Here is a 27,760-nt window from a genome sequence, read left to right on the forward strand (position 1 = left end):
GCGGGGAGAAAGCTGGGAGAAAGCCTGAGCGTGTTGGGGATAGAGACCTCCAGAGGCCGAAAGGAGACTCGCTTGAGTCAGCGCCGGGCCGGGCCTCTCTCGCCAGGAAAGGGCGCCGCCCCTCGAGCGCCATATTGGTATCTTGAGGAGGGTCTCTACTCGGGGGGCCCTCACGTCCCGCCATCGCTGGGAAAATGGGCCTTCTTGGACATTCCCTGAAAGCCTGGCCAGCCTCCCCAGTGGCCATCTTTGATGCTGCCGCCCTGGGTCTGGGGCTCCCTCATCCTGTGCGGCTCTCACCTTCCCGCTCGTTTGCCACCAGGGCTCCCACCCGGCCTGTCGGGGGTCGTGCTCGCATTCCTGCGATGGTGGCCTCGGGAAGCTCAGGATGGCACCCCGTCGCCGCCGCGGCAACATCTCCTTTCAGTAGCTGCTCTATACTGATGACGTGGCTGCAGCCCGCCACATCGGCCCCTGGGGGGAAGGAATCGGGCTCCTGTTGTGCCGAAAGGGAGCCTCTGGGGCCAGGGGGTGGGGGTGGGGGGCAAAACTGGCCCAGGCAGGGTGGGATGTGAGTCGGCATCTCCCGCCCCATCCCCCACCCTCTCTGATACATTGGGAGCTCACAGCGGCTGCCTCGTCCAGGGGTGATGGGGGGGGGGCTCCTGCCGTGGGGGAGGGGCTCTCCCTGTGGCTGAACCCGGCTTCCTCCGGCCCACTTCCTGGGGCCCTCTCCGGCGTCCCACACCAAGAGCCGGGCTGCAGAGAATTCAAGGGGCCTTTATTGTGACTGGGTCAAAGCAGGGCAGACTCACGGGGGGCCCTCGCCTTGTGGGGCTGCACCAGCCGCTCCCCTCATTACTCTCGGCCCTCTTGGACCCAGCTGTGCCCCCCATGCGGGTCGGAGCAGCCCTGGGGACACCCACATGCTCCACCCTGGCCGCAGGGCAGGAGACCTTCCTGGGGACTTGGGGGCCTCCCCGGGGCCCCTCTGGGCAGAGGCCCCCAAGAATGCAGAGAGGGAGAAGCCGGCGGGGACAGACGGCCCCGCAGTCTCCGCGGAGGCCGTGGGCTCCTCAGGGGGGCCTCCTCCCGGGCCAGGAAGGGGTCAGTCCTCGGCGGTCAGGGGAGGGGGGTTCAGGTGCAGCTGGAAGTTCTCGTTCTGGAAGACGCTGTCCAGGGCGGGGCTGCTCTGGGAGAGGCCCAGGAGCCGGTGGCTGTCGCCGCTCTGCGTCTGAGAGAGCTCCGTGAGGAGCGCCAGCTGCAAGACAGCCAAAAGACAACATCAGACGGGCTGCCTGGAGCCCCCCAGAGCCGCACGGTCCCCGCGGGGAGCACTGGGGAATCAGGGCGCGCCCGAAGGCCCCACATGCAGGATTCGGATCCAGCTCTCGGGGAGGAGGGTGGGCCGGGGCCGGCCTTCTCCCCTGGCCCAGCCTCAAACACTGGTTTGTGGAACTTCCCACCAGTAATGGTACAAAGACACAAGGGAGGTTGGGGGGGGGGCTGGGGGACCAGAGGGCAGGGGGAGGGCTGGGGGGCCAGGGGGGGCTGGGGGGCCAGAGGGGGGGGCTGGGGGGCCAGAGGGCGGGGGGGGGGGGGTTGGGGGGGGTCGCCTGCCACAGGGCTTGCCATCTTTAGGGATGAGGAGGAGGTCGCCAGCTTTGGCCTTTCCTCCCGGCTGACCTCAGAGAGGGGATCACAGGAAGCAGGATCAGAGACTTAAAGCAGGAGGCACCTTCCGGCATGGAGGCCGTTCCCTCCCCCCTCGGCCCCCTGGCCAGGACTGCTTTAACCCTCTCAGGTCCGCATAGTCGGCCTTTCTCTAATGCTGCCCTGGCCGGGGTCTCCCCCAGGGAGAGCTCAATGTAGGGCTGCTCAAGAGGGAAGCAGTCAGGAGGAAGCTCCACGGCTCTTTGGATAAAAAGTCAGGCCCAGAGATGGGGGGTCCTGGGTTCAAATCCAACTTCTACACTTCCTCAGTAGTTATTTACCCTCCGGTGCCCTGCCCTTGCTGCTCTTCCGCAGAGGCAGTTCGTGTCCCCTGCTAAGCCTGGCCAAGCTCAGGGTCCAGGAAGCCCCCCCCCCCCCCGCCCCGGCCCCCCCAAGAGATGTCAGGTTTAGGGCTGGCCATCTAATTCCCTCCGTTGGCAGAGGAGGGTGACTGGGCCGAGGCCACGCAGTTAGCGGCCGGGGCGTGCGTCTGGGCTTCCTTTCCACCAGCAGAGTCCGCTGGCCAGGCGGAGGCCCACACGGTGTCACCAGTGAGAGGCAGAGCCGGCCGGGAAGCCGGGAGGTTGTCCCAGCAGGCTTTGCTGTGGCGCCGTCTGGGCTGGGAAGGGGCCGGAGACAGAGCTCCAGGGGTCCCGCAGAAGGGCGGAAATCAGAGAGAAGCAGAAAAGGAATCGGCTCGTTACCCTGGAGGTTCCCCGGTAGAGGCGGCAGAGGTGGTCAAAGGCTTGCATTTGCTGGGGGTCCAGGCCGGGCTCGGACGGGGTCTGAGGATCCAAAGGGGACACAAGCATTAGGTGACTCCCCTGTTCGCCCCCAGGGCTCCCTCCTTCCCTTCTGGGGGCTGCGCGAAGGAAGGGTCTGGGCTCAGGCCTGCTGGAGCGGCCGGTGCCCGCCCACCGCTCCCCACGGGGCCGGCTGACTCCCCGGAGGAAGCCCGGATGAGGCAGACGGGCATCCGGACAACTGCAGGCCGAGAAGTCCCCTCAGAGTCCTGCCACGTTGCCCCCACGGCATCCCCTCTCATTTCCTGCCCTCCAGGCGGGCCAAGGATCGTCATCCCTGTTTGGCGCGACTCAGGGCCAACATTCAAGTCTTTGCCCTCAAGGAGCTGAACACGTACCGGGGGAAACTGAGGGGTCCACAAGTACATCAAGACCTCAATGGGGGACGCAGCACGTGGGCCCCAGAGACCTGCTCCCGGGCTGAGCCCGCCCTTTTAAGCCCTCTTCTCTCTCCTCTGTCTCTGTCTCTCTCTGTTTCTGTGTCTGTCTGTCTGTCTGTCTGTTTCTGTGTGTGTCTCTCTGTGTCTCTCTGTGTGTCTCTCTCCTTCTCTCTCCCCCTCTCCTCTCTCTCTGTCTGTCTCTCTCCCTCCCTCTCTGTCTCTCTCTGTCTCTGTCTCTCTCTCCCTCCCTCTCCTTCTCTCTCTCCCCCTCTTCTCTCTCTCTCTCTCTCTCCCTCTCTCTCCCTCTCCCTCTCTCTCTCTCTATCTCTGTCTGTCTATCTGTCTGCCTGTCTCTCCCTCCCTCTCTCTCTCTCTCTCTCTCTCTCTCTTCCTCTCTCTCTCTCTCTATCGCTGTCTGTCTATCTGTCTGCCTGTCTCTCCCTCCCTCTCTCTCTCTCTCTCTCTCTCTCCCCCTCTTCTCTCTCTCTCTCCCTCTCACTCTCTCTCTCTCCCTCTCCCTCCCTCTCCCTCCCTCTCTCTCTCTCTCTCTCTCTCTCTCTCTCTCTCTCTCTCTCTCTCTCTCTCTCTCTCCCCCTCTTCTCTCTCTCTCTCCCTCTCCCTCTCCCTCTCCCTCTCCCTCCCTCTCTCTCTCTCTCTCTCTCTCTCTCTCTCTCTCTCTCTCTCTCTCTCTTTCTCTCCCCCTCTCTCTCTCCCTCTCTCTCTCTCTCTGTTGGCTCCTCTCCTCCCCATCTTTCTTCCTCCTCCTTTTCTCTTTCTCTCTGCAGCTCAGAGCCACAGAATAGATGGCACAGACAGCAAGCTGAACTAACTGACAGATGACAAGATGCTGGGAGGGACAGCTAATCCCTGGATAAGTGAGGCAGGATTCTAAAGGCCTTGATGGGGATGCACTCAGGGCCAGATGAACAGGAATGAACATCAAGGCCTCCCGGGTTGAAACCTCCTCCCCTCCGCACAGAACTGGGGCAGCCCAGGGCTAAACAACAGTTGGTAGTGAAAAACAAAAATCCAAAACGGATGTGGGGACTTCAGAGGGCCGCTGACAGCCCGGAGAAAGGGCAGCGAACGACGGTGGCAGAGTTTCGGCTTAGAGGGGACTTGGAAGTCATCCAGTGCAACCCTCCTTGAGGACAGGGACTTTGCTGGTCTTTCTTTCTCTCCCTGGCAGCGAGCACGGGGTGGTGTCCAGGACAAGAAGGGCCGACATGAGCTCTCTGGGCTCAGTGGTCGGTGCCACATTTAGGAAGCGCAAAGAGAAGCTGTAGCTCACGGTGCAATGCGGCCAGGATGGTGAGAAGACAGATCCTCTGCCAGAGAGGGAACCTGGGCTTTGAGATGGAAGAAAGGAAGATTTGGGGGTGGGGAAGGGGAGGGCAACTGTCTTCCAGCCATCAGAGGGCCCCAGAGGGCCGGCTTCAACAGCGGTGGGCACCCTGGGCACTAGAGGTCTTTCAGCAGAGGCCAGGGAGTGGTCTGGAGTGGGCCAGAGGCCTCTGAGAACCTTCCAGAGTCTACAAAAGGGAGCGAAATGGGGAGGCTGTAGCTCCAGAGGAAAGGAGGCGACGTGGAGCCTCCAGTTGGCTGGGGGCAGCTGGCATTCGGAGCTGGCATCTCACGCTGCTCTTTTTAACGTCTGAGGTCTGCAGAGCCGTGGAGCAGAAGGTAGGGCCAGGAGCCACCAAAGACCCAGGGCAGCCGGGGCTTGGGGGGACAAAAAGCCAAAGGAGCCAGCGTGTAGGAGAGCCTGCTTATCACAACTGAGCAAAGAGAAGGTACCTAACTGGTAGCTGGGAGCCTTTTGGTTTCTTAAAAGCGAACCCACAGAAGAGTGAGTGTGTCTGAGAGCAAGTGCCTTTGAAACAGCAGCCCCAGCGCCTAACTAACGGCTGCCTTCAGTGTAGGTGCCCCCGGGGGCTGGCAGGTGTGCGGCAGACACCCGGGCCCCAAGGCCGCTGCCTGGCTGCTTGGCTTGGTTGAGGGCAGAGTGGAAGAGCTGCAGATCCATCCCTCTGGCAGAGTCTACGGAGTAACCCCAGCAAGGACCCTGAGAGCCCACGGGGCGGACGGGAAGGCTACGAGCCGCTTCTCGTCCGATGACCAGCGGCCCGCGGGGAACTTCGCGGCATCATCAGACAGGACGGATACAGAGCTATGCAAAGGTGAGATGAGCAAGAACCAGGGAAGACGGACCCCGTGGCCACGGCCACGACAACAATAATGGCAACAGGGCAAGAGGAAAGTCCCCAGAGCCTACCGGCCAGGCACACCCTCACTGAGGGGCTGACGATGCCGCAAAGCTCGGAGCCAGGAGGAGATGCCTCTTCCCGGCAGGGGCTGAAGAAGGGCCGCTTTGCTGGACTCTACATATCCACTATAGGGGAGGGTTTTTACTTGGAGCAGAATGAGGCGGGTTAGTAGACAGAGATGGGACAAGGGGCATTAATAAAACAGTTTTTTAATTCACACTAGTAGTGCAAGGCGGTATAAAGAAGCAACTTTGCTACTACTCTGTGTGTGTGTGTCTGTATATATATGCACCCCTATCTTCCATCTTACAATCAGTACCGTATATTGGTTGCAGGGCAGAAGAGCACGAAGGGCTAGGCATGAGAGTTAACTGACTTGCCCAAGGTCACACAGTTAGGAAGTATCTGAGGCCAGATTTGAACCCAGGACCTCCCAACCTCCAGGTTGGGCTCTCTATCCAATGAGCCACCCTATAGATTTTTTTAAAAAATAAATAAAAAAGAAAACAGCATAAAGTCCCATTTTCTCACCATCCTCTTCCCTGTTCTTTGTATCTTAAAATGCCTGCTGCCGGGCACTTGTCAGTAGTAACAATAATAATAAAAGAATGAGGATGACGATGATGAAGAAGAAGAAGGGGTCAAAGATCCAGAGATTGCTCTACAGGCTGGTCGCGACTTCAGCGGGCCAGCTCTAAAAGGGAAATAGCACCTATCTCATCTTATTTCCAAGGGATGCTGGAAGGAAACTATGAGAAAATAGAAGGGAATCAAATTCTGAACAAGGTATTATTGTAATTAAAAGCTAATCATGGATTACATCGTAAAAAGGGGAACAAATGAGGGCAACCCCCTCGCACCCTGACCATGGTGACTCGTGAGGCTAAAAAGGGAAATCGGAGATTCGGTCCACAAGCGCAGCCCGGAATAATTGATTTGCCAAATGAGAAGCATACCCTGACAGGGAAGCAGGAAGCGGCAGGATTCCAGCTAAATCTCCATTTGGCAAATCAATACATAGAGACTGTCCCCAGACCCCAAGCCTGGGGTTGGATTAGAGGCAATTTCCCAACCGGAAGGGAAGGAAGAGCCACGTGACACTATCTGCTCAAGCAAAGCTCTCTCTTCCTCTGTAATTCAGTCCACCGATAGGAGTTTAAAATTAAACTGGAGCTGAGCACGCGGGCAGGAACAGCGACAGCCGGGCAAACGACCTTGCCACACATTGCATGAGAGCAGATCTGGTGGAAAATGGTCTCCGTGAGCCCAAGGGAGAGGGCTGGAGGGCTGGCACTGAGCCCTCAAAGCCCAGCGCCTCGCGGATGTGGTGGACGTGGAAGCTGTAATCACACCAGCCAGGAGGAAGAGAAAACAAATTCTCTTTCTGGGTCCAGCCCCTTCCGGGAAGCCGACCGGCCAGCCCTGGATGCTGGGGTTTCTGGGTTGTGTGCGTGGGTGAGGCTGGGCCCAAAAGGCTGTGTTTGGGTGGCCCATTTCTAGAAGTCATCTTCTCTGGCACTGTCTTTTCCTGTGTATTCCCATACCGAGTGGGTCACGCCAAGTCAGGGACATGGGGCTGCCCGCCTCAAGAATCCGCACACTGGCCATTTCAGTCATGAAACAATACACGGGTGGCCTTGTGGCGCCTGAAGGCTGAGAATCAGGGCGTTCAAGGGCTCTGCGTGGGGTTCGTGGGGACTCTGCCGTCCAACAAAAAGATGGGGGTGCCTCCCTGTGGCCTGGGGGGACCCCAGGTTCACAGATCACGAGCCAGGAGGGCCGTCAGAGCCCACGACTCCAGCCTCCTCTCTGCAGACTAGGAAACAGAGCGCAGCCCGGCTCCTGGCACCCAACAGCAATGGCCCGTTGCCTCGTTGGGCCAGCTGCCCAGGGCAGGGCAGCACGGAGCCGCGATTCTCAGCCCTGACCTCTTTGCATCGCACCCGGGCGTGGCCCTGGCAGGAGGCTGGATGAGTTTGGGGATGAGACTTTCAGGCTTGGGATCTCTCAAAAACGGTCTACCGAGGGGCGGAAGGTCACCATCACCCTCGTGCACCCGCCCACGCTTGCCAGAGAAATGGCTGACGGCCCTTTGAGGCTGGAAGTGCCGCTCTGCCAGGGGGACTAGGAAGAAGGGGACTCGGCAGACGCGGCTGCCTCTCCTTCCGCCCCGGAAGAGGAGGCTCTGAGGCTGACTGAGGGAGAGCCTTGGCTGCCGGAAGGAGGAAGGGAGGCTCAGTGAACTGACTGCTGGGCCAGGCTCTGAAGTTCATGGGGCTCTAAGACAGCTCCTGGGGGAGGCTGTGCCTGCCCAAGGGGCTGAGGGACACGAAAGGGGGCTTCGCCGAGGAGCACCACTCCATCCACACTGCAGGGGATTCCCTATGGATATTCCAAGGCAGAAAAGCAGGCAACTGACGTTAAGTGACTTGCGCAGAGCCGCACAGCTAGGAAGCCTCGGAGGCCAGATTGGAACCCAGGACCTCCCATCGCCAGGCCTGGCTCTCCACCCACTGAGCCACCCAGCCGCTCCTTGTTGCTGTTCTGAAGCTGGTTTCCGATACTGGCCCCGAGCTCTCTTTGGTCTGCAGCAGAGGAGGGCACAGCACAGTCACAATAACGAGAGCCGGCATCTCTGGAGAAGCACTTTCTATGTGGCCTGCCCGAGAGCAGATCCGGGTCACTCTTTGCAAATAAGGTCCCGCCCCCAAGCTGCACCGAGAGGGTGCTCAGCAGCGTCGGGCCTGCCCCGGTTCACGTGAGGGGCGTCCCGGCTTGGACAACTCACGGGATGAAGGATATCAAGTTAATTTTATTGTGCTGAGGGAGGGGGGAGGGGGGAGGGAGGGGGGGAGGGAGGGAGGGAGGGAGGGAGGGGGGCGTTTCATCTGAACGCTCAGAATCGCGCGGGGCAGCCTCCGTTTCCAGAGGAACACTGCTCCGTGGTCTGTCGTCTCATCGGGTGTCTAGCTGGGAAAATCCGGTCATGTCGGCCCAGCCTGCCTGCCTCAGCTTGACCCACAGACCAAGGAATAATCGATGCTGTGGCCTCCCTGCCCCCACTCCAGGCGGGAGGCAGCTGGATGCTGGGATAGTGCAGGAAACCACAAGGAGAACAATGAAGGCCAGACGGAAAACGCCCGGCCCGCGTCAGAGTAAGTGGGGGTCCGGCCCCCCCACATCCTCCTGGGACCTTCATGGCCTCCTTGAGTACGGTGCCGAAGGGGGGAGCAGCAGCGTGCAGCGGCGGGAAGGGGCCCCGAGGTCAAGCCCCTGACCTGCACCGAGTGGTCGCCTCGCTCTGAGGCTGCAGGTGAACGTCGACGTCCACCCCAGGAAGGCGGGATGAGCCAAAGATCCAGGCCACGAACACGAGGGGCGCCACGGCCCACAGTCAGCGAGGCTCCCACGGCGGAGCGGCCTTCCTCGTGCCAGTCCAGGGCTGGCCCTGGGAAACAAGGCCGCTGCCCGGCAGGTGTGGCTAAGGCTCGGCACTGATCATCCAACTGTTACCCACCCAGGAAGGACATGTCAAGCCTTTCTCCTGGTGGATGCGGCCTCCACGGAGCCCGCACAGGTTCTGGGCCTTGATTGTTCCATCGGGGATGTGGTCGGTGAAGCGCCAGAGAAGGTCCCTTTGAGGCGCGGTGCTCGCCCACTGCTGTCAGGAAGGCCGAGACCATTTCGGGGAAGCCCTTTTAGCTTAACCCTTTCCAGGAGTGTGATGGAGGAAGAGGCCTTCGAGGGGACCGTAGAGGACCCTGCCAAGGTCCAGGCCCTGCATGCTGTAAAGAAAGCAAAGCCGGCTGTCTGCTGGGTTTCGGAGGCACGACAGGAAGCCCCTCCCTCCCAGCCATGCAGAGGTCCTCCGAGACGGTGCTAGGGAGGGGAGGCCTCCCTGTCCTCGGGGCCGACTGCCTCCTGAATCGGAGGGGCCTCCAGGGCCAGCCTAACTCTCCCGGAAAGTGGTCCTTCTGACCAGGGCACGTCCCTCCCCAACTGGGGCCTGGAGAAGCCTTTTCTCCTGTATCGGCTGTTCTGTGAGGCCTCCTCGTTGCTCCTATGTGTGCCCTCTCCCCTTCCACCTGGGAGTCTTTGGAGAACGAGGACGGCTGGCCTGTCTGGTCCTGTGTCTTCTTGAGGCTAAAATATCTCCCCAGTCATGGATTCAAGTTCTGATTCTGACAGCCAACAACGAGCGCATCCTTAACCTTCTTAGAGATCAGTTTCCTCGTTTGTAAAGTGATGGGGGTAGCCTGGCTGGCTCGTGAGGTCCCGTCCAGGGCTAGAGCTAGTTCTGGAATCGTTCCAGTTACGCGGTGGGGAAGTAGCAGGCAGGGGCACCCAGGAAGGGCGGGGTAACGGCTCGTTACATGAATGAAGAGAGCCAAGTGCCCGGACTGGCTCAGAGGGGGCAGATGGCAGTCTGGATTTCTACCAGGTGTCGCTCTGAGGGACGCCAAGCGAGCAGCGTGAGCGGGGCCTCCTGCCTGCCGCTGGGAGAAACACCATGAACGGGAGCGCAGCGGTCGGTGAGGTTCACCGGAGGGACACGATCGAGGCCAAGGAAGGTCACGGCATTGGACTACGGCCGCTTCCCCAAAGACGGAGCCTGAAATAAGGGGCCAGACGAGAGCGCGAGACAGGCAGCCAGCTGGGCTCCTGCCGGCTTGCCCGGCCGGAGCAGCTCCACCTGCCACGGGACGCTCAACACAATCCGATGTCAGCCGTCGCCCACTCGACAGTGCCAGGCCGGATAATGGGCTTTAGTCGCTTTGTCTATCCCCCCCCTGCTGGAAGGTAAAAACAGCCCATCTGCGGCCAAGAGCTCCATCAGCCAGAGCCCCCACGGGGCTCGCCTGGGCTTTCTCCCCTCGGCCGGTCTGCAGCAGCCCACGAGGCTGGCGGGTCTCAGGGTGGTCCCAAGGCCGCCTTACGGAATAACGGAGCCTCAGGCCAACCGAGCTCCAGCCCCCAGCCCAGGAGAAGACCAAGACCCGCGTGACCTCCCGCACAAGAGCCAGAGCATCCAGGCGGAGCAGCTACCCTCTACATGGGAGAAGAGAGCCCATTTCTGCCCGGTGCCGTCACCAGTCTCTTCAGCTCCTACAGCTAGATGTGCTGGATGCCTCCGAGGGCCAAATACGTCAAGCCGGGAGACGAGAGCCCAATCCCAGATGAGAAGAACTGCTAGTGCGCCATCAGGAGGTCCCGCACCACCGACCTTCCATTCACTCTTCAGTTCAGAGAAGCTACGCTTCCGTCAGGGGACTGTGCCCAGGGCCCATCGCGGAAGGGGGGCGTCCAACATCGGCCCAGGGTGGAGGGGACAGAGCTCCTCCCGACATCCTGAATTCAGCGTCGAGGCACTGAGGCCAGGGGAGAAGCAGCCACGCAGTGCTGGCCACACTCCACCCCCACATCCTGTATCGCAGTCATTTTCCAGAGGATCTTGGGAGCTCTCAGAGCTGGTCTGAACGCTCACTCAAATCTCAAATGGGGTTGTATTTGTAAAGTCCTTTGCGCCGTGCCTAATATGTACTAGGTGCTCTATAAATGCTCATTCTCCCTCCCTCCTTCCCTCCTTCCCTCCTTCCTTCCTTCCTTCCTTCCTTCCTTCCTTCCTTCCTTCCTTCCTTCCTTCCTTCCTTCCTTCCTTCCTTCCTTCCTTCCTTCCTTCCCTCCTTCCCTCCTTCCTTCCTTCCTTCCTTCCTTCCTTCCTTCCTTCCTTCCTTCCTTCCTTCCTTCCTTCCTTCCTTCCTTCCTTCCTTCCCTCTCTCCTTCCCTTCCTCTCTCCATCCCTCCCTCCTTTCCTTCCTTCCTTCCTTCCTTCCCTCTCTCCTTCCCTCCCTCTCTCCATCCCTCCCTCCTTTCCTTCCTTCCTTCCTTCCTTCCTTCCTTCCTTCCTTCCTTCCTTCCTTCCTTCCTTCCTTCCTTCCTTCCTTCCTTCCTTCCTTCCCTCCCTCCCTTCATCTCCCTGTATGACAAGCAGTCATTTAGTTTCTGTTTGCATATCTTCAAGGACAGGAGGCTCATTACCTAGAAGGGCAGCTCATGCCATTCTGGGACCATTTGCCTGACTGAATATCTTCTGTCTTGGAATTAATACCCATTAATCACTGGTTCCAAGGCAGAAAAGTGATAAAGGCTAAGCAATGAGGGGTAAGTGACTTGGCCAGGGTCACATAGCTAGGAAACACCTAAATCCTGATTTGAACCCAGCACCTCCCATTTGCAGGCCTGGCTATCAATCCACCGACCATTTGACTTAAAGCCAGCTCCTTTAAACTCCAACTCCTGGGTCCCAGCCTTGCACGCGGCAGCCTCAAAGAAGAGGCCTTCATTCTGTGCTTCCCCTGTTGGAAACGACGGCTCCACTCCTCTTTTCACAACTGGTGCTCCAGCAGGAGCTGGAGCGCCCGCTGGCCTCACCCGCTGCGAGCCAGCTCAAGCTTGCCGGTGACAGGGCAGGAGTCTCCCTTCGGACCGAGCATCCCGAGAAGGGGCGCGTCCAAGAAAAGGCGGTGCCTCCCGTGCGGAAGCCGCCCTTCCCGGGAGCCTCAAGGCTCGTCTCTGATTCATCTTGAGCCGGAGGGGCCTGTGCAGCTGCCCGTCCCCCCCCCCGCCCCAAGCAGCCAGGGTCGGAGGGGGTCACAGGAATCGGGCAGCAGGCCCCTGCTTGCAACCCGCAGCTGGCCAGCTCTCACTGGGGAGCTCCTCCTCAGGCGGGAGGGAAGGCCAAGCCAGAAGCACCCTCCTCTCTCCTCCCCGGCCATGTCTCTTGGTCTCCGGCCTAGCTGGCTGAGGTCCCTGCAAGCAGTTTTTTCTGTTGTGATAGAAACACCAGGGCTGTGTGAGGCCTTTTCCTTTCTTTAAAAAACCAACAAAAACAGCACCTGTATGGGATAGAGCTAAAGTAAAACTCCTCAGGACCATCTACTGTCTGTCTCTGTTCCTTGCACTGGACACGCCATCTCCCACCTCCGTGCCTTTATCCTGGCATGCTGTGAGCACACTTCTTCCTCACCTCTACTTCAGAGAATTCCTCTCTTCCTTTAGAACACAATTAGAGGAAGCTTTTCCTGGTTTCTCCGGCTCCCCTTTCCGCGGAGCCCCTCGTATTTATTCCATACAAACGTATACACATACACGCTGTCTCCCTCGTTCCTTGGGAATGAGAATCTCTCTTTGGGTCTCCGTAGCCTCACGTGATCTGAGCCAAAGGGCTGAGGAGCAATCGTCTCCGCATCCTCAGCACCGGGCAGCAGAGGCGCCAGCCGGGGCTGCCTCCGGGCACCTAGAGCAAGCGTCCATCCTGAGACACCCCTCGTCTGGAGGAGGTCCTGAAGACCGCGGCGGGCCGGGCTCATTGCACAGAAGACAGGGGAAAGCCGCCCTTGTTATTGGCTAAATGTCACCTAAGCTCAGAGCCCCCTTTCTGGGGCCGGGCACTGGGGCCACGAGCAGACTCGTGGGGGAAACTCCATGGAGGCCCATTCAACCTGGCGCTTCTGGAGGCTGGTCCAGTTAGGCTCACACCCTTAGAGTGAAGAGGAACGTCTGCGGCCATCAAGGCAAACCCGCAGCTATGACCCCCCTCTAGGGAGCAGCACGCCCAGGCCTTGGCTCTCTAGCACTCTCCCTTGGGTCCTCCTGTCTTGAATTCAATTGTGAATGTAAAAATCACGAGTGGGCTGCTGCCTCCAGAGGACCTGTGTGTGAATTCTGCCTCTGACCCTCAGAACCCAAGTGACTGGCCAAGTCAGATTTCCTGTCTGGGCCTCCGTTTCCGCACGGTGCTAAGAGAAGGGGCAGTCTTGGAGACTGGTAGGAAGGGGATGCTGGGCGCTGTCCAAGGGCAGGCAGGGTCTGCCAGGCTGGAGAGCTCTGAGAGCTGCCCCCGCAGCAGATGGGCCTGGATCCACTAAATGAGTGCTGAAGGGCACAACACCACTATGATGGCTGAGGCGTTCTTTGGTCACAGCCACCCATGCAACATAGACCCATACAAGATGGCACTCTGGGGGCAGCAGGGTGGCTCAGTGGATAAGTGGATAGAGCCAGGCCTACAGATGGAAGGTCCTGACTTTAAATCTTCCATAGACACTTCCTAGCTGTGTGATCTTGGACAAGTCACTTAACCACCTTGCCTAGCCCTTAACGTTTTTCTGCCTTGAAACCAATAATGTAGTTTTGATTCTAAGATGGAAGGTAATAGTTAAAAGGGGCTCTGCATTGATGGAGGCAGAATGGCTCCAAGGGGGAAGAGGATGTTTGGAATCATAGAACTTCCAGATAATCTAGAAACATTAAGTTAGCTGTTAATAGTCCCTCTATGGGAGCCTTACTCAATGACCAATGAGGAATGTGCTGCAAGAGGGAATGAGTCATCTCAGTTGTGATGTTTCTGCTGTATAAAGCCAGAAGCCCAAAGGAGATTGAAGCTAAATGGGAAGATGGCTCACAGCATCCCCTTCCCCCAGAGAGGCAAACAGAGGCACTGATGGAATTTGTTTTTATCATGTTTCCAAAGGCAACAAGAAGTACCATTTCCCGGAGCATTTGCTCATCTTCTCTTTAGAGTGCTCAGGACAGATCCCCATGCAAAGAAGCCGTTATAGTGGATGAAGAGGCAGAGAAATGCCACAAAGAATCTCACAGATTTAGCCACCACACTTGCTACTCAGAGACTTCAAGGCAAAGGTGGAAGTAAGTGGGGTCAGTGAAGAATCCTGGAAAATAGGGCTCACAAGGAATAAATGAAAGAGGCCAGAGGTTAAGGGACCACACAGAAAACTCACATCTCCGGATTGCAAAGAGCTTCTCCTAGAAAAGAGCAAGAAAGAGAAGGTAGACCTCTTTCTGGCTCAGAGGGTAAAGAGCCAGGCCTGGACATGGAAGACCCAAGGTTCAAATGTGGCTTCAGATGTTGCTTAGTTGAGTGATCCTGGACAAGCCACTTAATTCCAACTGCCTAACCCTTACCACGCTTTTGCCTTAGAACAGATACTTAGTATTGATTCTAAGGCAGAAGGTAAGGATTGAAAAAAAATGGGAAACATGGTACGCACCAAAACATTCTCAAAATGACACTGATTGTATTTTAACAGAAAGGCGAGGACTAACTTTTCTTAGACTCCTTTCCTGAATCTTTATTTATCTAGAGTGTGCTCATAACCATGAGTGTCTCCTAAGGCTCCATTCTGTATCTTCTTTCTCTTTTCCTTCATACTGTTTCTCTTGGTGATTGCACCCCTGAGCTCAGTGACAACGGATGTCTATGCGCTGTATGTATATATACATATGAGTATGCACACATACATGGGTATATATAAAATGTGGAAAGCATTTGTGCTTTCTTTCTCCCCTAGTCTTTTTCTTGAGTTCCAGGCTCACTCTTCCTGTAACCAATCTATTGCCAAGTCTTGTTGTTTCTACCTTCATGGCATCTCTTGTCTACATGCCCTCATTTCTGCTTAGTACGTCCACCACCTTAGTGCAGGCCCTCATCACCTCTTTCAGTGACACTGGCCTTCCTGATGTCCACCGCACATGACCCTCCATCTCCCAACTCTGGGCTTTTCATGAGTCGGCGTCCCTGATTTCCTTTAAGTGGCAGCCTACCCCTTTCCCTTGATCCCTTGCAGGAGGCTTTTCCAAGTCCCAGAGGTTTAGATACAAATTTGGGAAAACATATGGAGAAGTAGGGAGGAAGATTAGGAGCAGCGTCCCCTCATAAAACAGAGAGAAGAGGAAAAAGAAATAGCCGGCTTCAGTAACACATGGGGAAAGGCCTAGGACGGCAAAGCATCCCCGGGGCCTTTAAGCATGACCCTGGAAGGCAGACAAGGAGCTGAGGAAAGCTACAGAAACTCTGCAAAGGCATTTCTAATCAGCTCGTTCCATCACCAAGGTTACTGGACTCTAACAACATGGTCCCAGATGCATTTCTAGAGGAAATGACAATCTAGTAAGAAAGGCAATGAACAAAACAAAGGTGGGAAAGGAGCTGGTCTGGATCACTTCTATGCCAAAAGTAACGCAATTCTGAGGACAGAGGGATCCGTTCTTCCAGTATATGAAAGAGGCACGAGAGAAATCTCTGGCCTTATTACTAACAACCATAAAAACGAGGACATTAAGAAGCACCAGCACATCTGCCTAGCTACTTTCTCATACAAGGCATTTTAATGAGACGACTCATCTATAAACCCAGCAATGGCATTCTTAATGAGGGAATCTGAAGGGAGCAGAGAGGCTTATGCAAAGGCCATATCTTAATTGTTATAGAATTGAATGAAAGATGCCAAGAAGATATGTTGACTACGAAATACCTTCCCCACTTGGTAGAGCCCAATAGCTCGTTAAAGGGTCTCCTCTAACAAGGTCTCTTGTCCATACACAAAATTGCAAAGTCCACAAGCAAAAAGAATTTGTAGATGACATTGCTGAAGGCCCCAACCCTCTAGTTTCCTTTCTGAGATCCAGTCATGTCATAGATTGGCCTCGTCACACAAAAAGGAGAACAATGTTGATAAAGAAAGTGTTCTCCACTCAAAGCCCTACCCTAATGCAGCAGCCTGAGGTGGCGGTGGCTGAGTTTTCTGGGGCTGTGCCAGTGGAGAACAAGTTTTGGTAGGTCCTTCTACAGTGGGAAGGCTGTGATGAAGTGCAGATTGCATGTTTGTGGTCTAAGGCCTAGTCTAAAGGCTGCTCTCCAGGCTGGCTACAGAGTAATGAACCTGTGGCCATGGGAAGACTCGAATGGACATCTAAGAAGTGGTGAGTATTCACCTGACCAAGAGCCTTGAAGTATGAGAAAAAAAGCAGGCTGTCCAGATGAGGGCACATGGAGGGAGGGGAGACAACCAAGCCGGTCATCAGCATAGGGACCTTGAGCAGGTGCTTTACATGCACGATGATCTGGGCCCCAAGAGAACCAAGAGATGGGCTGGGTCCTGCGGCGAGGATGTCCGTGGGGCTAGATAGTGCCAGTTGAGGCCGAGCTGCAGCTCACTTACTTCAAGTCTTGTTGGATATCATCAGATTCTAGAGCGACAAAGACTCTAGACACATCCGTAAGGGTCTGCTGTCCTAGGAGCTGCCTTGTACATTGAGGTCCCACCCCGGTGAGTACAGTCACAATCTCATGCTCATGCACACACGAAGCAGCACCCTAAAGAAGGCTGGCTCTTGCTCTCCGCTCATCATTCGCTGGCACTTGACTGAACTGACGCTGGAAGCAGTCTCCAGGTTTTTCCTTCTTCTGGGTTTGTTGATGCTACAGAGGTTCTGGCTTTTTGTGGTAGTTGGTGTTATGATAGGATTTTGGGGTAAGAAAAACACAAGAGGAAAAAACCATATAAAATCTACCTTCTTGTTTTGATCTGTTGGTTGATGTTGGCAGCCACTGAGCAGAGACGGCTCCTTGACTTGGGCTGTCAGTGCAAGCAGGGGGAGGGAGATGAGAGAGATTCTAGGGCTCCAGAGGAGTCTTTTCTTAGTCTTTTTAAGCCTCCGGTTCTGACATACATCATCCCCAGCTCCATGCCTCCTCTCCATCCTGGAAGCCTTCTCTAAGTAACAGAGAAAAGAGCGAGGCCAAGTCTACCAACATCCTCCAGTGTGGGAGGGAAATGCTTTTTCTTAGTTCCTCTCTGGGGTCAAGAAAGATTATTACAATTACAGTGTTTGCTTCCGAGGCAGGTAGGGGACTTGATTGCTGTCGGAATAGATTTTGGGGCATTACCTGGGTTCCAATCTTGCTTCTGACAGTGACTAGCTGAGCAATCCTGTGTGAGCGTCCTCATCTGTAAAGTGGGGATAACAGCTTTTCTCAGGGCTGTCAAGATCAGACGCAAGAATGCGTGTAAAGCCCTTTGTCTGCTTGAAGGTTACGTACATCGCTACTATTATACTCTACACTGTGATTGTTCTAACATCCTTTTGTTGGCATGACTGTGGGGCGAGTGGAGATGATTTTCTGGGCTGCTGTCAGTTCTCCAGGAGATCACGGAGCTCCTTCCTAGGCTTCTCTGCATTCATCCTCTTGGCTGTTTCTTCTGATGCAATCAGCTTCCATTCCATTCCCAGACCATACCTGCTGTGGCCATTCCCCAACTGATTTCTGTGTTGGCACAAAAGGTGCTGTGAGGGATGTTTCAGCAGAAGGGGTGCCTCTGCCTTACTTGGGGTACATGACCGGTAGGGGCTGTCTGGGTCAAAGGGCAGTGACTCTCTCACAACGCAGGCTATAATCTCATTGCAGATTGGTGGCCATGTGGGGAGACCACAATGGGTTCCAGCTGACCCTTTCTGCCACTTGAAGGCAGGGCTGCTTCGTGGTGGAGAGCAGGGCAGCCTGGGGTTTCAGGCGATGCTATTTTACTCGCATCCGGAGGCAAGAAACAGCCCAGAGCTGTCTCAGCCCCAGAACGTCCTTGTGATCTCTGCGGAGTCAATATCAGTTTGAACATGGGCTGCTTCTCTCTGTCAACATGATTTAGGTTTGTTCTTTTATTTTTTCCTTTTGGAAGAGTCTCAGTGGAGACAGTATCCAAGGCAGAGAAAAGGGTCCACATTTTTGGCACGGTGCCTTTGAAGGAGAAGCCTGCTGTTAGCCAACAGAACTAGCAAGTTGTTATTTCTGTTCTACAATTCTTTGTTTAACATGAATGCAGGATGAAATTGTAAAGGGGCCAAGGAGAGAGCACCTCCATCCCCCCAAACACTCCAATTACCAGAGAAAATACACCAGGAGCTGCAGGTCTCTTTGCTAGTTGTTCGACTGTTCTTGTTGGTGTGGAAAGACACACAAGCCCAAACCCTTTAAAACAGCAACTGTAAATAAATGGGCCCCAGGCTGATATCATCCTAATCTGGGCTATGAAGTTTGCCATAAAGGACCAATGTGGCACTGAGGATGGTTAACATCCCATGAGTGCCTGTGTGATGGCCAAGCATGGAGGCAGGGGATATTTACTGAAACCTACTATGCGCTAAGCATTGAGCTAGGCACTGGGGATACAAAGGAGAATGGAGGGAGGTGAGGGTGAAGAAACCAGGGAAGAGACCAGAGACGTCTGAAGTGGGAGAGCCTACTCGGGAAACCCCAATATGAGGATGGCATCACAACTGGGCCCATTCAGGGGCAGATTTGTGCAGCTACATTTCAGGCACAGGAGAACAGTCTGAGCAAAGGCAAGGAGTTGGGAAAGGGCAGGAAAAGAAGGGGAGAGGAAGTGGGGTCAATTCTGGCCAGAATTTTGAATACATGAAGGTAAGTAATGGGCAATAAGGCTAAAAGGTAAATTTGTTCCCATGTGACCTGAAAACAGATCAACTAATCCACCCACCCTGTGTGGGGCTTCTGCGATAGGTGGTCTGTTTTTGGACTGCCTTTTCCTTTCCTTTCCTTTCTTCTTTGGAATCTTCTGTGCTTCCAATCTCCCAAGCTAGGACCTTTCATTCCTTGTTGCTAACGTTTATAGAAGTACTTTAAAGTGTATAAAATATTTCCATACTTTCTCTCAGTTTATCCTCAAAAACCCTGGTGAGGTAGGAGTTATTTTTATGCCCAATGCACAGATGAAGAAATTGAGGTTGAGAGACCTAGTATCTGACGTATCCAAAGTGTGCTGAGCTTGCTCCCCCATGATTCTGCTCATGGGCCATGCTCTGCCTATGATGCCAGAGTGGGTCTTGGATCTATCTTCCATGAGGCCCTCCTCTTCCTACTTTCCCCACAGCTAATCTAGGAGAAGGGCTGTGCTTGAACTGGGGTGGGGGAAGACTGACTCATAGTCCTGGGTTTGGAGGTGTCTGCTCTCATTCCGGATAGGGTGATCTGGCCCATTGTGCTGGAAGACAAGACAAAACCTCCAGGGAAATCAGGAGCAAGATCAGACTGAAGCTGAGGCTGGGGGCACCAGGACTGACCAGCAGTTGCCTCTCCGTAGATCTACCACTGAACTCTCCTTTCTCCTAGTGCCAAGGCTGGAAGAAGCCCCAGGATCACTGTGGTCATACTCTTCCCTCCTCCATCAGTCAATTAACAAATATTTATTAAGTATCTATGATGTGTCGGGCACGGTCTAAGTGCTGATACAAATAAGGAAAAGAAAGCCCTTGAGGAGTTTATAATCTACAACCCAAAAGGTAGGCTGGTGCAGTGCCGGATGGTACAAGGCTGAGGCATGATGTTCCAGGAGTCTACACTGGAGAGAGCAGCTGAAGGTAAATGAAGTTAGCTGGAAAGTCTGAGCTCTCTAAAGGGAGGCATTATGAGGAGTTCATTGTTCTGCCCTCCAACCATGCAATCAGAAGAGAGAGACAAGTAAGGTGATGAGTGGGGGTCTCCCCCTTTATACTCCCATTCCCTGGTCCCCCTTCAGCCTCAAGTCTTTCCTTTCTGGAAGTTAAAATAAGTCTGATCAGGGCCTTTAGGCCTCTTGCTTTAACCTTGTTGGCTGGTCTGACTCTTTCAAACCCCTTGGAAGTCCTCAAAATAGACTGGAATAGATCCAAATGGTAGGTCAACTTGAATGGCAGGATTAGGACTTTGGACATCATTCAGTAGGTGATGGTGAGTCAGCCAGGGAATATTTGAGCAGAGCAATATGACCACAGTGAGAAAATGGGCCAATTGGATACAGAGCTGTGAAGAGGATGGCCTGGAGAGAGGACAGCCTGGGGAGAGAAAGACGTGGGAGGCTACCTCTGCAGGCTGGGTGAGAAGGGAGCACTGACCAAGGGAAACCATAAGGGATGATACAAATTATGAAGCCAAGGCTTCATTCAAGAGTCAACAAGACTTGGCAACTGAGAGAACATGGGAGAGGGAGGATAGAATCAAAGATGGCAAAGGTTCAAAGCCTGGAGGAATGCAAGGATGTGGCATGAACATAAAACCATTATCAAGGCTGCGAAGTCTAGGGGAGTGTAAGGGGTGCAGCTATAGATAAGGGAGCCGCATATCCAGAAGGGATGCCAAGTCATGGGAATGGACAGAACTTGCCAAAAGAGACTATAGAGAGAGAATAGGGCTAGGGGTGGAGTCTTGGGATATGTCCATGTTTATAGCATGGGAGAAAGACTTGAAATCATCATGGACCTGAACCTTGGTGTACCTAAAGTATTGAGGGGCCTTCATTTCTGGGGACTCAGTGATGGTTGAGGAGTCAAACTCTGCCATGTTGGGAGGTCAGTCTAGAATACAGAATCTACTGCCTACCTCATTCTTCCTCAGCCATGAGGGTCTCAGAAATCTAGGAGGTCTTGGCTAATGGAGTCATAGAGAGTGAGGCACTGTCTTTGTGCTTTGCACCCTAGATGGTGGGTGATCTTTATCAAGTAGACATTCCCCAACTTAAGGCAGACAAAGTACCAGCACCCACTCTCCTTTGGATATAGGCAAAAATCCTTTCCTTTGATTTCTCTGTGCTTGGAACCCTAGCCTTGCATGGGTCCCATCATTTTCTGCCTTCCTTTTCCATTGTGCTCTCTGGCATTCTTGCTCTATTAACAAATTCTCCTTCATCTTAGGCTTTCCCACTTTGAATTCTACATTTTCTTGTGCATTCCTAGCTCCCCTCTCTTGTGGAAAGGAAAACTAAAGCAAGTTTTGGACTTTCTGCCAATCAGGTGGAACAAATGGTAGTTGGAATATTAGAGAGTAGATATTGACAAGAATGACAGTTGGTGAGGGGAGGGGAAACTGGTAGTAGCAGTTGGTCTCATGACTCTCTTCCTTCCTGGCCCTGGAACTGGAAGGAGCCTCTCTACCTGTATCTGGATGGAAGTGCCTTTTCACCTGAATTTCCTGACTGTGTGCTCTACCTAGATCCTTGTGATCATGTTTATTGGGCAAAAGGACTTAAGGGAAGCAGTTTGGACTGTAAGGCTGGTCTTTAGGGGTGTCAGCCTGAAGAGACAGGCCCAACCAGCTCTGAAGGCCAGAACTTTTCTTGTTGCTTGCTGTCTACTGCTAAGATTTTGAACTTAAGAAAGCTAGCATTAGCATAGATAGGAATAAAAGAAACCCTCCACCAGCCTGTGAGCCCTGGCCTCAGCTCAAAAGTTGAGAGACTCAAACCTCATCTAGGGAAATCCCTCTTCTCCCTTCCCTGATACCTCCCCAATCCAAACTTGTTATCAAAATTTATCTTTATTTGAATATTGTAGTCAGATAGGAGGCCTAACATTTCAGGGGACATAGAGGGAGCTGAACCTCAGGACAGCCAGTCAACTATAAACAGTCCTTATTGGACCCCTGCTGGGAAACTAAGTCTGAGGGGAGGTTTGTCCCTTAGGAGGGTCCGTGCTTACCTGCTCTGAGGTATCTTCCACATCAATCTATAGAGAAGATATATCCTCAGGCTATCATAAGTGGCCCATTTCTCAGGAACCCCATTTTTCAAAAATAGCCTCTCGGCAGGGGGCATCTCTCTCCTTTTACCTCACTGGCAGCTATATTCCCTCTCTCCCTTCAACTCCTCCATTCCCTCTACAAACCTTCAGTATCCCCTGTTCTTCATATCCTACCCACTTTTCCTCACAAATATTACACTCTAGACTGGAGGACTCCTTAATGTCCCAGAAGTAATGTCCCAGAATGGGCAAGAAGCAGCAGACATGTTCCTTTCTCTACCTCCAGATTCCCTCTGCCATCTTCCCCTAGAAGCCTTTCATCCTCTGAAGCTCACCCCAGCAAAGGCTAACTCCTTACTGCACTAATCCAGATTAGTTCTTCTTCTTTTTTGGCAGCTCACTACCAGACCTGTATTCTTGCCCACCTCAAACTGTCTTCACACTAGGGTCTCCGATATGCATGTCCATCTATGTCCCATGGAATAATAGCTGTAGCTCAAAGCATGTTAAAGTTTGCAGAAACCCTCATCACTGTGGGAGGGCAGTGCTGTTGTTATTATCCCTGTTTTTTTTTCACATGAGGAAGCTGAGGCTTAGGGAGTTTCAGGGATCTTTGCTGAAGAGTTAGCAGAAGTGAAAGATGGAAGACGACATGCTCAGGTTTTGCTGACTCTCTGCAATAGGCCACACTGCCTTGTCCAAATGGCCCAGTCTCTTCTAGGCCATCAACCTCCTAAACTCTCAGAACCATAAGGTAGCTGGGAGTGCCCTGGAAAAGTCATTTCATATTGATAGGCCCTAATGTGAGGATGACAATCCCTTCCTTCGCCTCCTGCTACTATCATGCCTCCCCCCTGCCCCCAAGCTGGGTTCTCTGTAGTGACCTTTGAGATGCTGATATGCCCCCAGCTGACCATTCCCTATCTTGTCCTAATTGTGTTAATTCTCTTCACCCCAAAGGTTTCATTCCATGTAATCAAATGATCTTTTTAATCTTTGGCATATGTCACCATCCTTTGGTTGTTAAGAATTTATCCTCTGGGGGCAGCTAGCCAGGACTAGACCCAAGAGGATGTGGGTTCAAATATGGCCTCAAACATTGCTTAACTATGTAACCCTGGGCTAATCATTTAATCCCCATTGCCTAGCATCCTTCTGCTTTGGAACCAATACTTAGTATTGATTCTAAGATGGAAGGTGAGGTTAAAAAAAAAAAACAACCAGAATGTATCCTCTGCCTGTAGTGAAGGGGATATGCTTGGTCTCTCTTCTAATTTTTTTTTAATAGCATAATCTTTAGCATTTTGGTCGTGCAACATTGTAAATTTGCTGTGGCGTATGGTGTAAAATGTTGGTTCAATTTAATTTCTGCCAGAATGCTTTTCTAGTAATTCTTCCCTAATAGGGAGTTCTTTCCTATGTAATTTATGTTCTGGGGTTTATCAAATACGGAGTTACGGAGATCAATCATTTCTAATTTTTCTTTGTCTAGTCTGTTCCACTGATTTTTTTTTCTGTTTCTGATCCAGTCCCAAATGATTTTAAGAACTTCTGCTTTATGCTGCAGTACAAGGTCCACACGTGCTAACTGCCCTTCATTCCTGCTTTTTTTTTCCTTTCATGATCTCCCTTAGTATTCTAGAGCTTCTCTTCCTCCCTATGAATTCTGGTCCTATTTTGTCCAGGAGCTCACATTCTAATGGAGAAGACCCCATGTACATAAACAATTCAAATGAGACACATGCAAAGATGGATGGATGGTAGACTTAGAAGGGAAGTCACTCTAGGGCAACTGAGGGGAGGGGAAGCTCTTCTCATGAAGATGAGCTTCATCTCTGATGGAAGTAAGGCTTTTTTTTTTTTAAACCCTCTTACCTTCTGTCTTGGAGTCAACACTATGTATTAGCTCCAAGGCAGAAGAGTGGTAAGGGCTAGGCAATGGGGGTCAAGTGACTTGCCCAGGGTCACACAGCTGGGAAGTGTCTGAGGCCAGATTTGAACCCAGGACCTCCCGTCTCTAGGGCTAGCTCTCAATCCACTGAGCTACCCAGCTGCCCCAGAAGTAAGGCTTTCTAAGAAGCAGAGGTGAGGCGAACATTTCAGTCCTGGGCAGAGTCACTTCAAAGGCAAAAAGAGGGGGATGGATTGCTCTGTGTGAGGGATGGAGAAAATGTCAGCCTAGCTGGATTGCTGAGCTCATGAAGGGGAGCAGTGGGTCAGAGAACAGCACCTCACAAAGTCGTTTCCCTTCAACCCTTTAAGGAGGGTAGGGTTTGGACAGGCCAACAAGCACTTTACACTTGGAGAAGGCTTTAGTATTTACTGTGGGTAGTCAGAGAGAAGTCAGAGGGAGACTGAGGACGGAGGCTGGCAGGTCAGGGGGCCCTCTCACTCACGTTTTTGCCGTGAGCTGGCTCTGGAGTAGCTGGGAAGGACAGCTAACACATTGGATGACAGAGTTGGGATTAAAAACGATATGGAGAGATCACTGGGTTGAAATGAATGAAGACATTTAATAGGAATAAATATAAAGGCTGACACTTGGGATCTAAAAATCAACTTTGTCAGCAAAAGATGGCGGCCCCGGGGCTAAGATTTGTTCAACAAGATCTGGGGACTGTAATGGACCACAAGCCCAAGCCAGTGAAGGGGTATGGAGCCAAGGAAGTTAACTGTATCTTGGGTCGCTGATGAAGAAAGGCACAGCTCTCAGCAAAGAGCTGAGGCCAGGCATGCTTGCCCTCTGCCCTAGAGTCCTGGAAAAGCTAGTTTTGGAAGGATCCTGGAAGCTGTGCAGAGGAGGGTTATAAGGAAAGTGAAATGCAGTCACGGTATCTGAGCACAGAGGGGGAACTTTGTGCATGTTCAGCTGAATTGACCATTTGAAGGAAGCCAGGGTGTATGTTCTGGAAAAGAAATCTGGGGGAGAGTGCCAGCCAAATAGACGAAGCTGCCACGTTAAAGAGCTATTCACACTGTTGGGTATGGCTACAGGGCAGAGCCACGGGAAACTAAGAGGCGAGTTTAGACTTGACACCATGAAGAACTTCCCACTGGGGCACAGAAGGGGCATCTCCCTCGTTGACTATGGTGAAGTGAAGGCTCAACGATGAGATGTCAGGTAGGCGGAGAAGGAATTCTTTTCCAGCTATGGTTCGGATTAGAAGCCCACTGAGGTCCCTACAAACTCCGGAATCCTTTGACTCCTCTTCACTCCTTATCAGTTACACACAGGTCATGTCCTCTTTGGACCAGCACGTCCCCTCCCACATCCTCTATACCAACTCTCTGTTCTCACCATGATGTCAAGACCCTGCACTCCTCCTTGTTCTCCAGCTCCCTTCTCTTCTGGCCTTCGAGTTAACCAGTTTAATCCACTCATCCCTGTTACTCTTTATTCCCCCTCCCCCTTTCTAACCCAAGCCCTGGGTCATCGCCACCATCTGCCTTCTCCTGTTTCTATTCACATTAGTGGGAAAAGCCACCCAGTCTGGGTTCTCTCCAAATTTAGGTCACCAAGTCTCAAATGGGTCCTGAACCTGCCAATCTCCTTGTTCTTTTCTGACTGACCATCTCTGGTACTCTTTGCATCAGTCATTCCAAGTCTGTCCTCAGGCCTCCTGACCCCTCCCTCTCCAAGAGAGGCCCTTACCTTCTACTTGAAGGGAGAAAACAGAGGCCTTCTGTTGGGAGCTCCCCCTTTCCATAGTTCAAAGCCACTTTCTGTCATCCGCCAACCTTTCCTCCTTTGCTTCATCCCTGAGAAGGTGCCCTGGTGCTTGGGATTCCTTCTCCTCAAGACAATGCCAGCTCGCTCATTTTCTGTATTTCTTTTATCTTTAATCTCTCCTTACTCATGGCATCCTTCTGCCTTGAAAAATTCAAAGCCTTCACTTGGTGTTCTTACTTTTCCCTCGAGGTTCTGCTACCAGACATCTGTCTCACAGGCTTTCAAACTCAAAAGAGCTCAAATGAAATTTGTAATCCTCCTTCCACATCTCAACCCTGCCCTTTGTCTCTGTGCCTCCTTCTCTTCTTCCCACCTCTCCCCACTCTCTCCTTCATCCCCATAGCCCACCATTCGTCAAGTCTCATTGATTCTACGTCCAACATGAGTCTCACACTTACCCTGTTGTCTCTGCTCACCCTAGCTCAGACCTACATCACTTCTTGTTTCAGTGACTGCAGAGCTCCTAAGGGGTCTCTCCCTCTAGTCTCAGCCCTCTCTAATCTGTCCTTCCCTGGCCAGGCTCATTTCATATTCTTTCCCACCTTTCTTCCTTCTCCCTTCTAGTTCAACTGACCGGCTACTTGGGCCCCATTCAAGAACGCCCGAATGTTCAATCACTTGGTCACCCATGTCTGGAATGTGATCCCTCCTCCCCTCTCCCCCACACACCCCAAGGCCCCGCTCAGATACCAACTTCCATGGAAGTCCTGGCAAGAGAAGGCAGAAGGTGAGAATGACCCAGGGTTTGAGTTTGGAAAGGGATGACCAGATAAGACTAAAGGACAAGGGGATGAAAGGCAACTGATGATCAATGGATTAAACTGGCCAACTGATCATTCCCAACGATGAACTTTTTCTTAGACGCCTAAAGACACCAAGGAGAAGACTGGCCCCAAACCACCCTCAGGGAGGGTCAAGGCTGACACAAGGAAACATTTACCCACTGAAGCATCTACTTGGGCACTTTTGGTAGGACCTGGGCAATTGTTACTTGAATGCAAAAATTTAATGAAAGAGACAAAACAAATAGATAGAGACACAGGCCAGACACAGGCTGGCCCCAAAGCACAAGGAACTATAGCTATTTGTTTTATGGCTTGAAAAAGAGAGTAAGCTTACCTTCTTAGCAGAATCTCCTCGGGGTGAAGGACAAGAGGGAGATGTTTTCATCTGTAAAAATGAAGGATGCTTTTGTTATGCTTCAGTTTTCTGTAACTGAAACTTAAGGAATTTGGGGTGAATTTGAGTAATGGAGATGAAAAAGACCTTCCCCATAAAGCAGCTTATACATTTTGTGTAAAACACAAATGGGGGCGGGGGGGCAGCTGGGTAGCTCAGTGGATGGAGTCAGGCCTAGAAATGGGAGGTCCCGAGTTCAAATCTGACCTTAGACACTTCCCAGCAATGTGACCCTGGGCAAATCACTTAACCCCCATTGCTTAACCCATAGCATACCCTGTGGAGCTCCAGAGATCAGATATCAATCAGCAAAGGAGGAAACCTTGGACTGTGAGACTCAGAAAGGTTTCCATGAAGGGGCTGTAGACTGAACAGGCTGGCTAGCTGGTTTGAGCTTTTACTTACAGACCAACAGAAAAGGACAGTGGCCTCCATATGTGGTGGTGTGGGCTTTACAAAAAAATAAAAACTCTTTACTGATGCCTTTTGTTTTTACAATCACAGTCTCTTTGCTACCCATCCCACCCCATCCAGGGAGCCTTCTCCTATACCAAAGAAAAATAGTTCTTCAAAATCAAGATTCAAGGACCATGGCTGACAGCATGTGAAATGCATTGTACACTTGGCTCCCCACCTGGCCAGAGAAAGGAGGGAGGTGCATTTCTTTACCTCTTCTCCTGGACTAAGACTGGTTATTTTCATTCTTGGCATGACCTTTTATTGGTTCCCTTGAGGAATTTGGAAGATGCTTATCAAATTTTCAGGTAACACAGCACCTAAAGGGCTAGTTAATGCCATAAAGGACAAACTAATTATTCTGCTCTCCATTTCTACTCAGTCTCCACCCTATCTGAGGCCTCCGTCACCTCCTAATTTTTCTTTGCCTGCAGTCAGTCCCTTCTCTGATTTGTCTTCCCTGGCTGCCAAACTGGTATTTCTAAAGGAGATCTGCCCATGCCATTTCCCTTCACTCCTCAAACCCACGGCTCCCTATGTCTTGAGGACAAAATCAAACCTCTCAGAGCTGGCCTCGGAGACAGGAAAATGTGAATTTAAATTCTGCCTCAGATATTTACTAGTCCTTCCCATATTCGTTTTCTCATCTGTAAAATGGGGATAATTACCGACTTCACCGAGTTGTGAGCATAAGCGAGATCTTAAGTGAACAGAGCTTAGGAACTCAAAGCTCTGTAGAAATGTTAGCTATTATAATTGAGCCAATGCAATAAATATGTCCCTACGGTATGCCAGGTTTTGTGCTAAGCACTGGGGGAGATACAATTAATATAAAGAAGACAGGGCAGCTGAGTAACTCAGGGG

At 52.7% G+C, this 27,760-nt stretch overlaps 1 protein-coding gene across 5 annotated transcripts in view; it reads right to left on the reverse strand.

Annotated features, from left to right (window-relative positions):
- Positions 1-760: 760 nt before the first annotated feature.
- VPS8 (VPS8 subunit of CORVET complex) overlaps positions 761-27,760 on the reverse strand; it is a 175,298-nt gene continuing 148,298 nt past the window's right edge. For all 5 annotated transcript variants that reach the window (XM_056819884.1, XM_056819883.1, XM_056819882.1 and 2 more), the window contains 3 exons: positions 26,381-26,431; positions 2,418-2,498; positions 761-1,261 (listed from right to left, as the gene is read on the reverse strand). In XM_056819884.1, coding sequence (XP_056675862.1) covers positions 1,109-1,261; positions 2,418-2,498; positions 26,381-26,431 — 285 coding nt within the window. In that variant the 3' untranslated portion in view covers positions 761-1,108. The remainder of the gene's footprint in view (positions 1,262-2,417; positions 2,499-26,380; positions 26,432-27,760) is intronic.

The sequence above is a fragment of the Monodelphis domestica genome, chromosome 2 (genome assembly GCF_027887165.1).
Source record: "Monodelphis domestica isolate mMonDom1 chromosome 2, mMonDom1.pri, whole genome shotgun sequence".
NCBI classification, from domain to species: Eukaryota; Metazoa; Chordata; class Mammalia; order Didelphimorphia; family Didelphidae; genus Monodelphis; species Monodelphis domestica.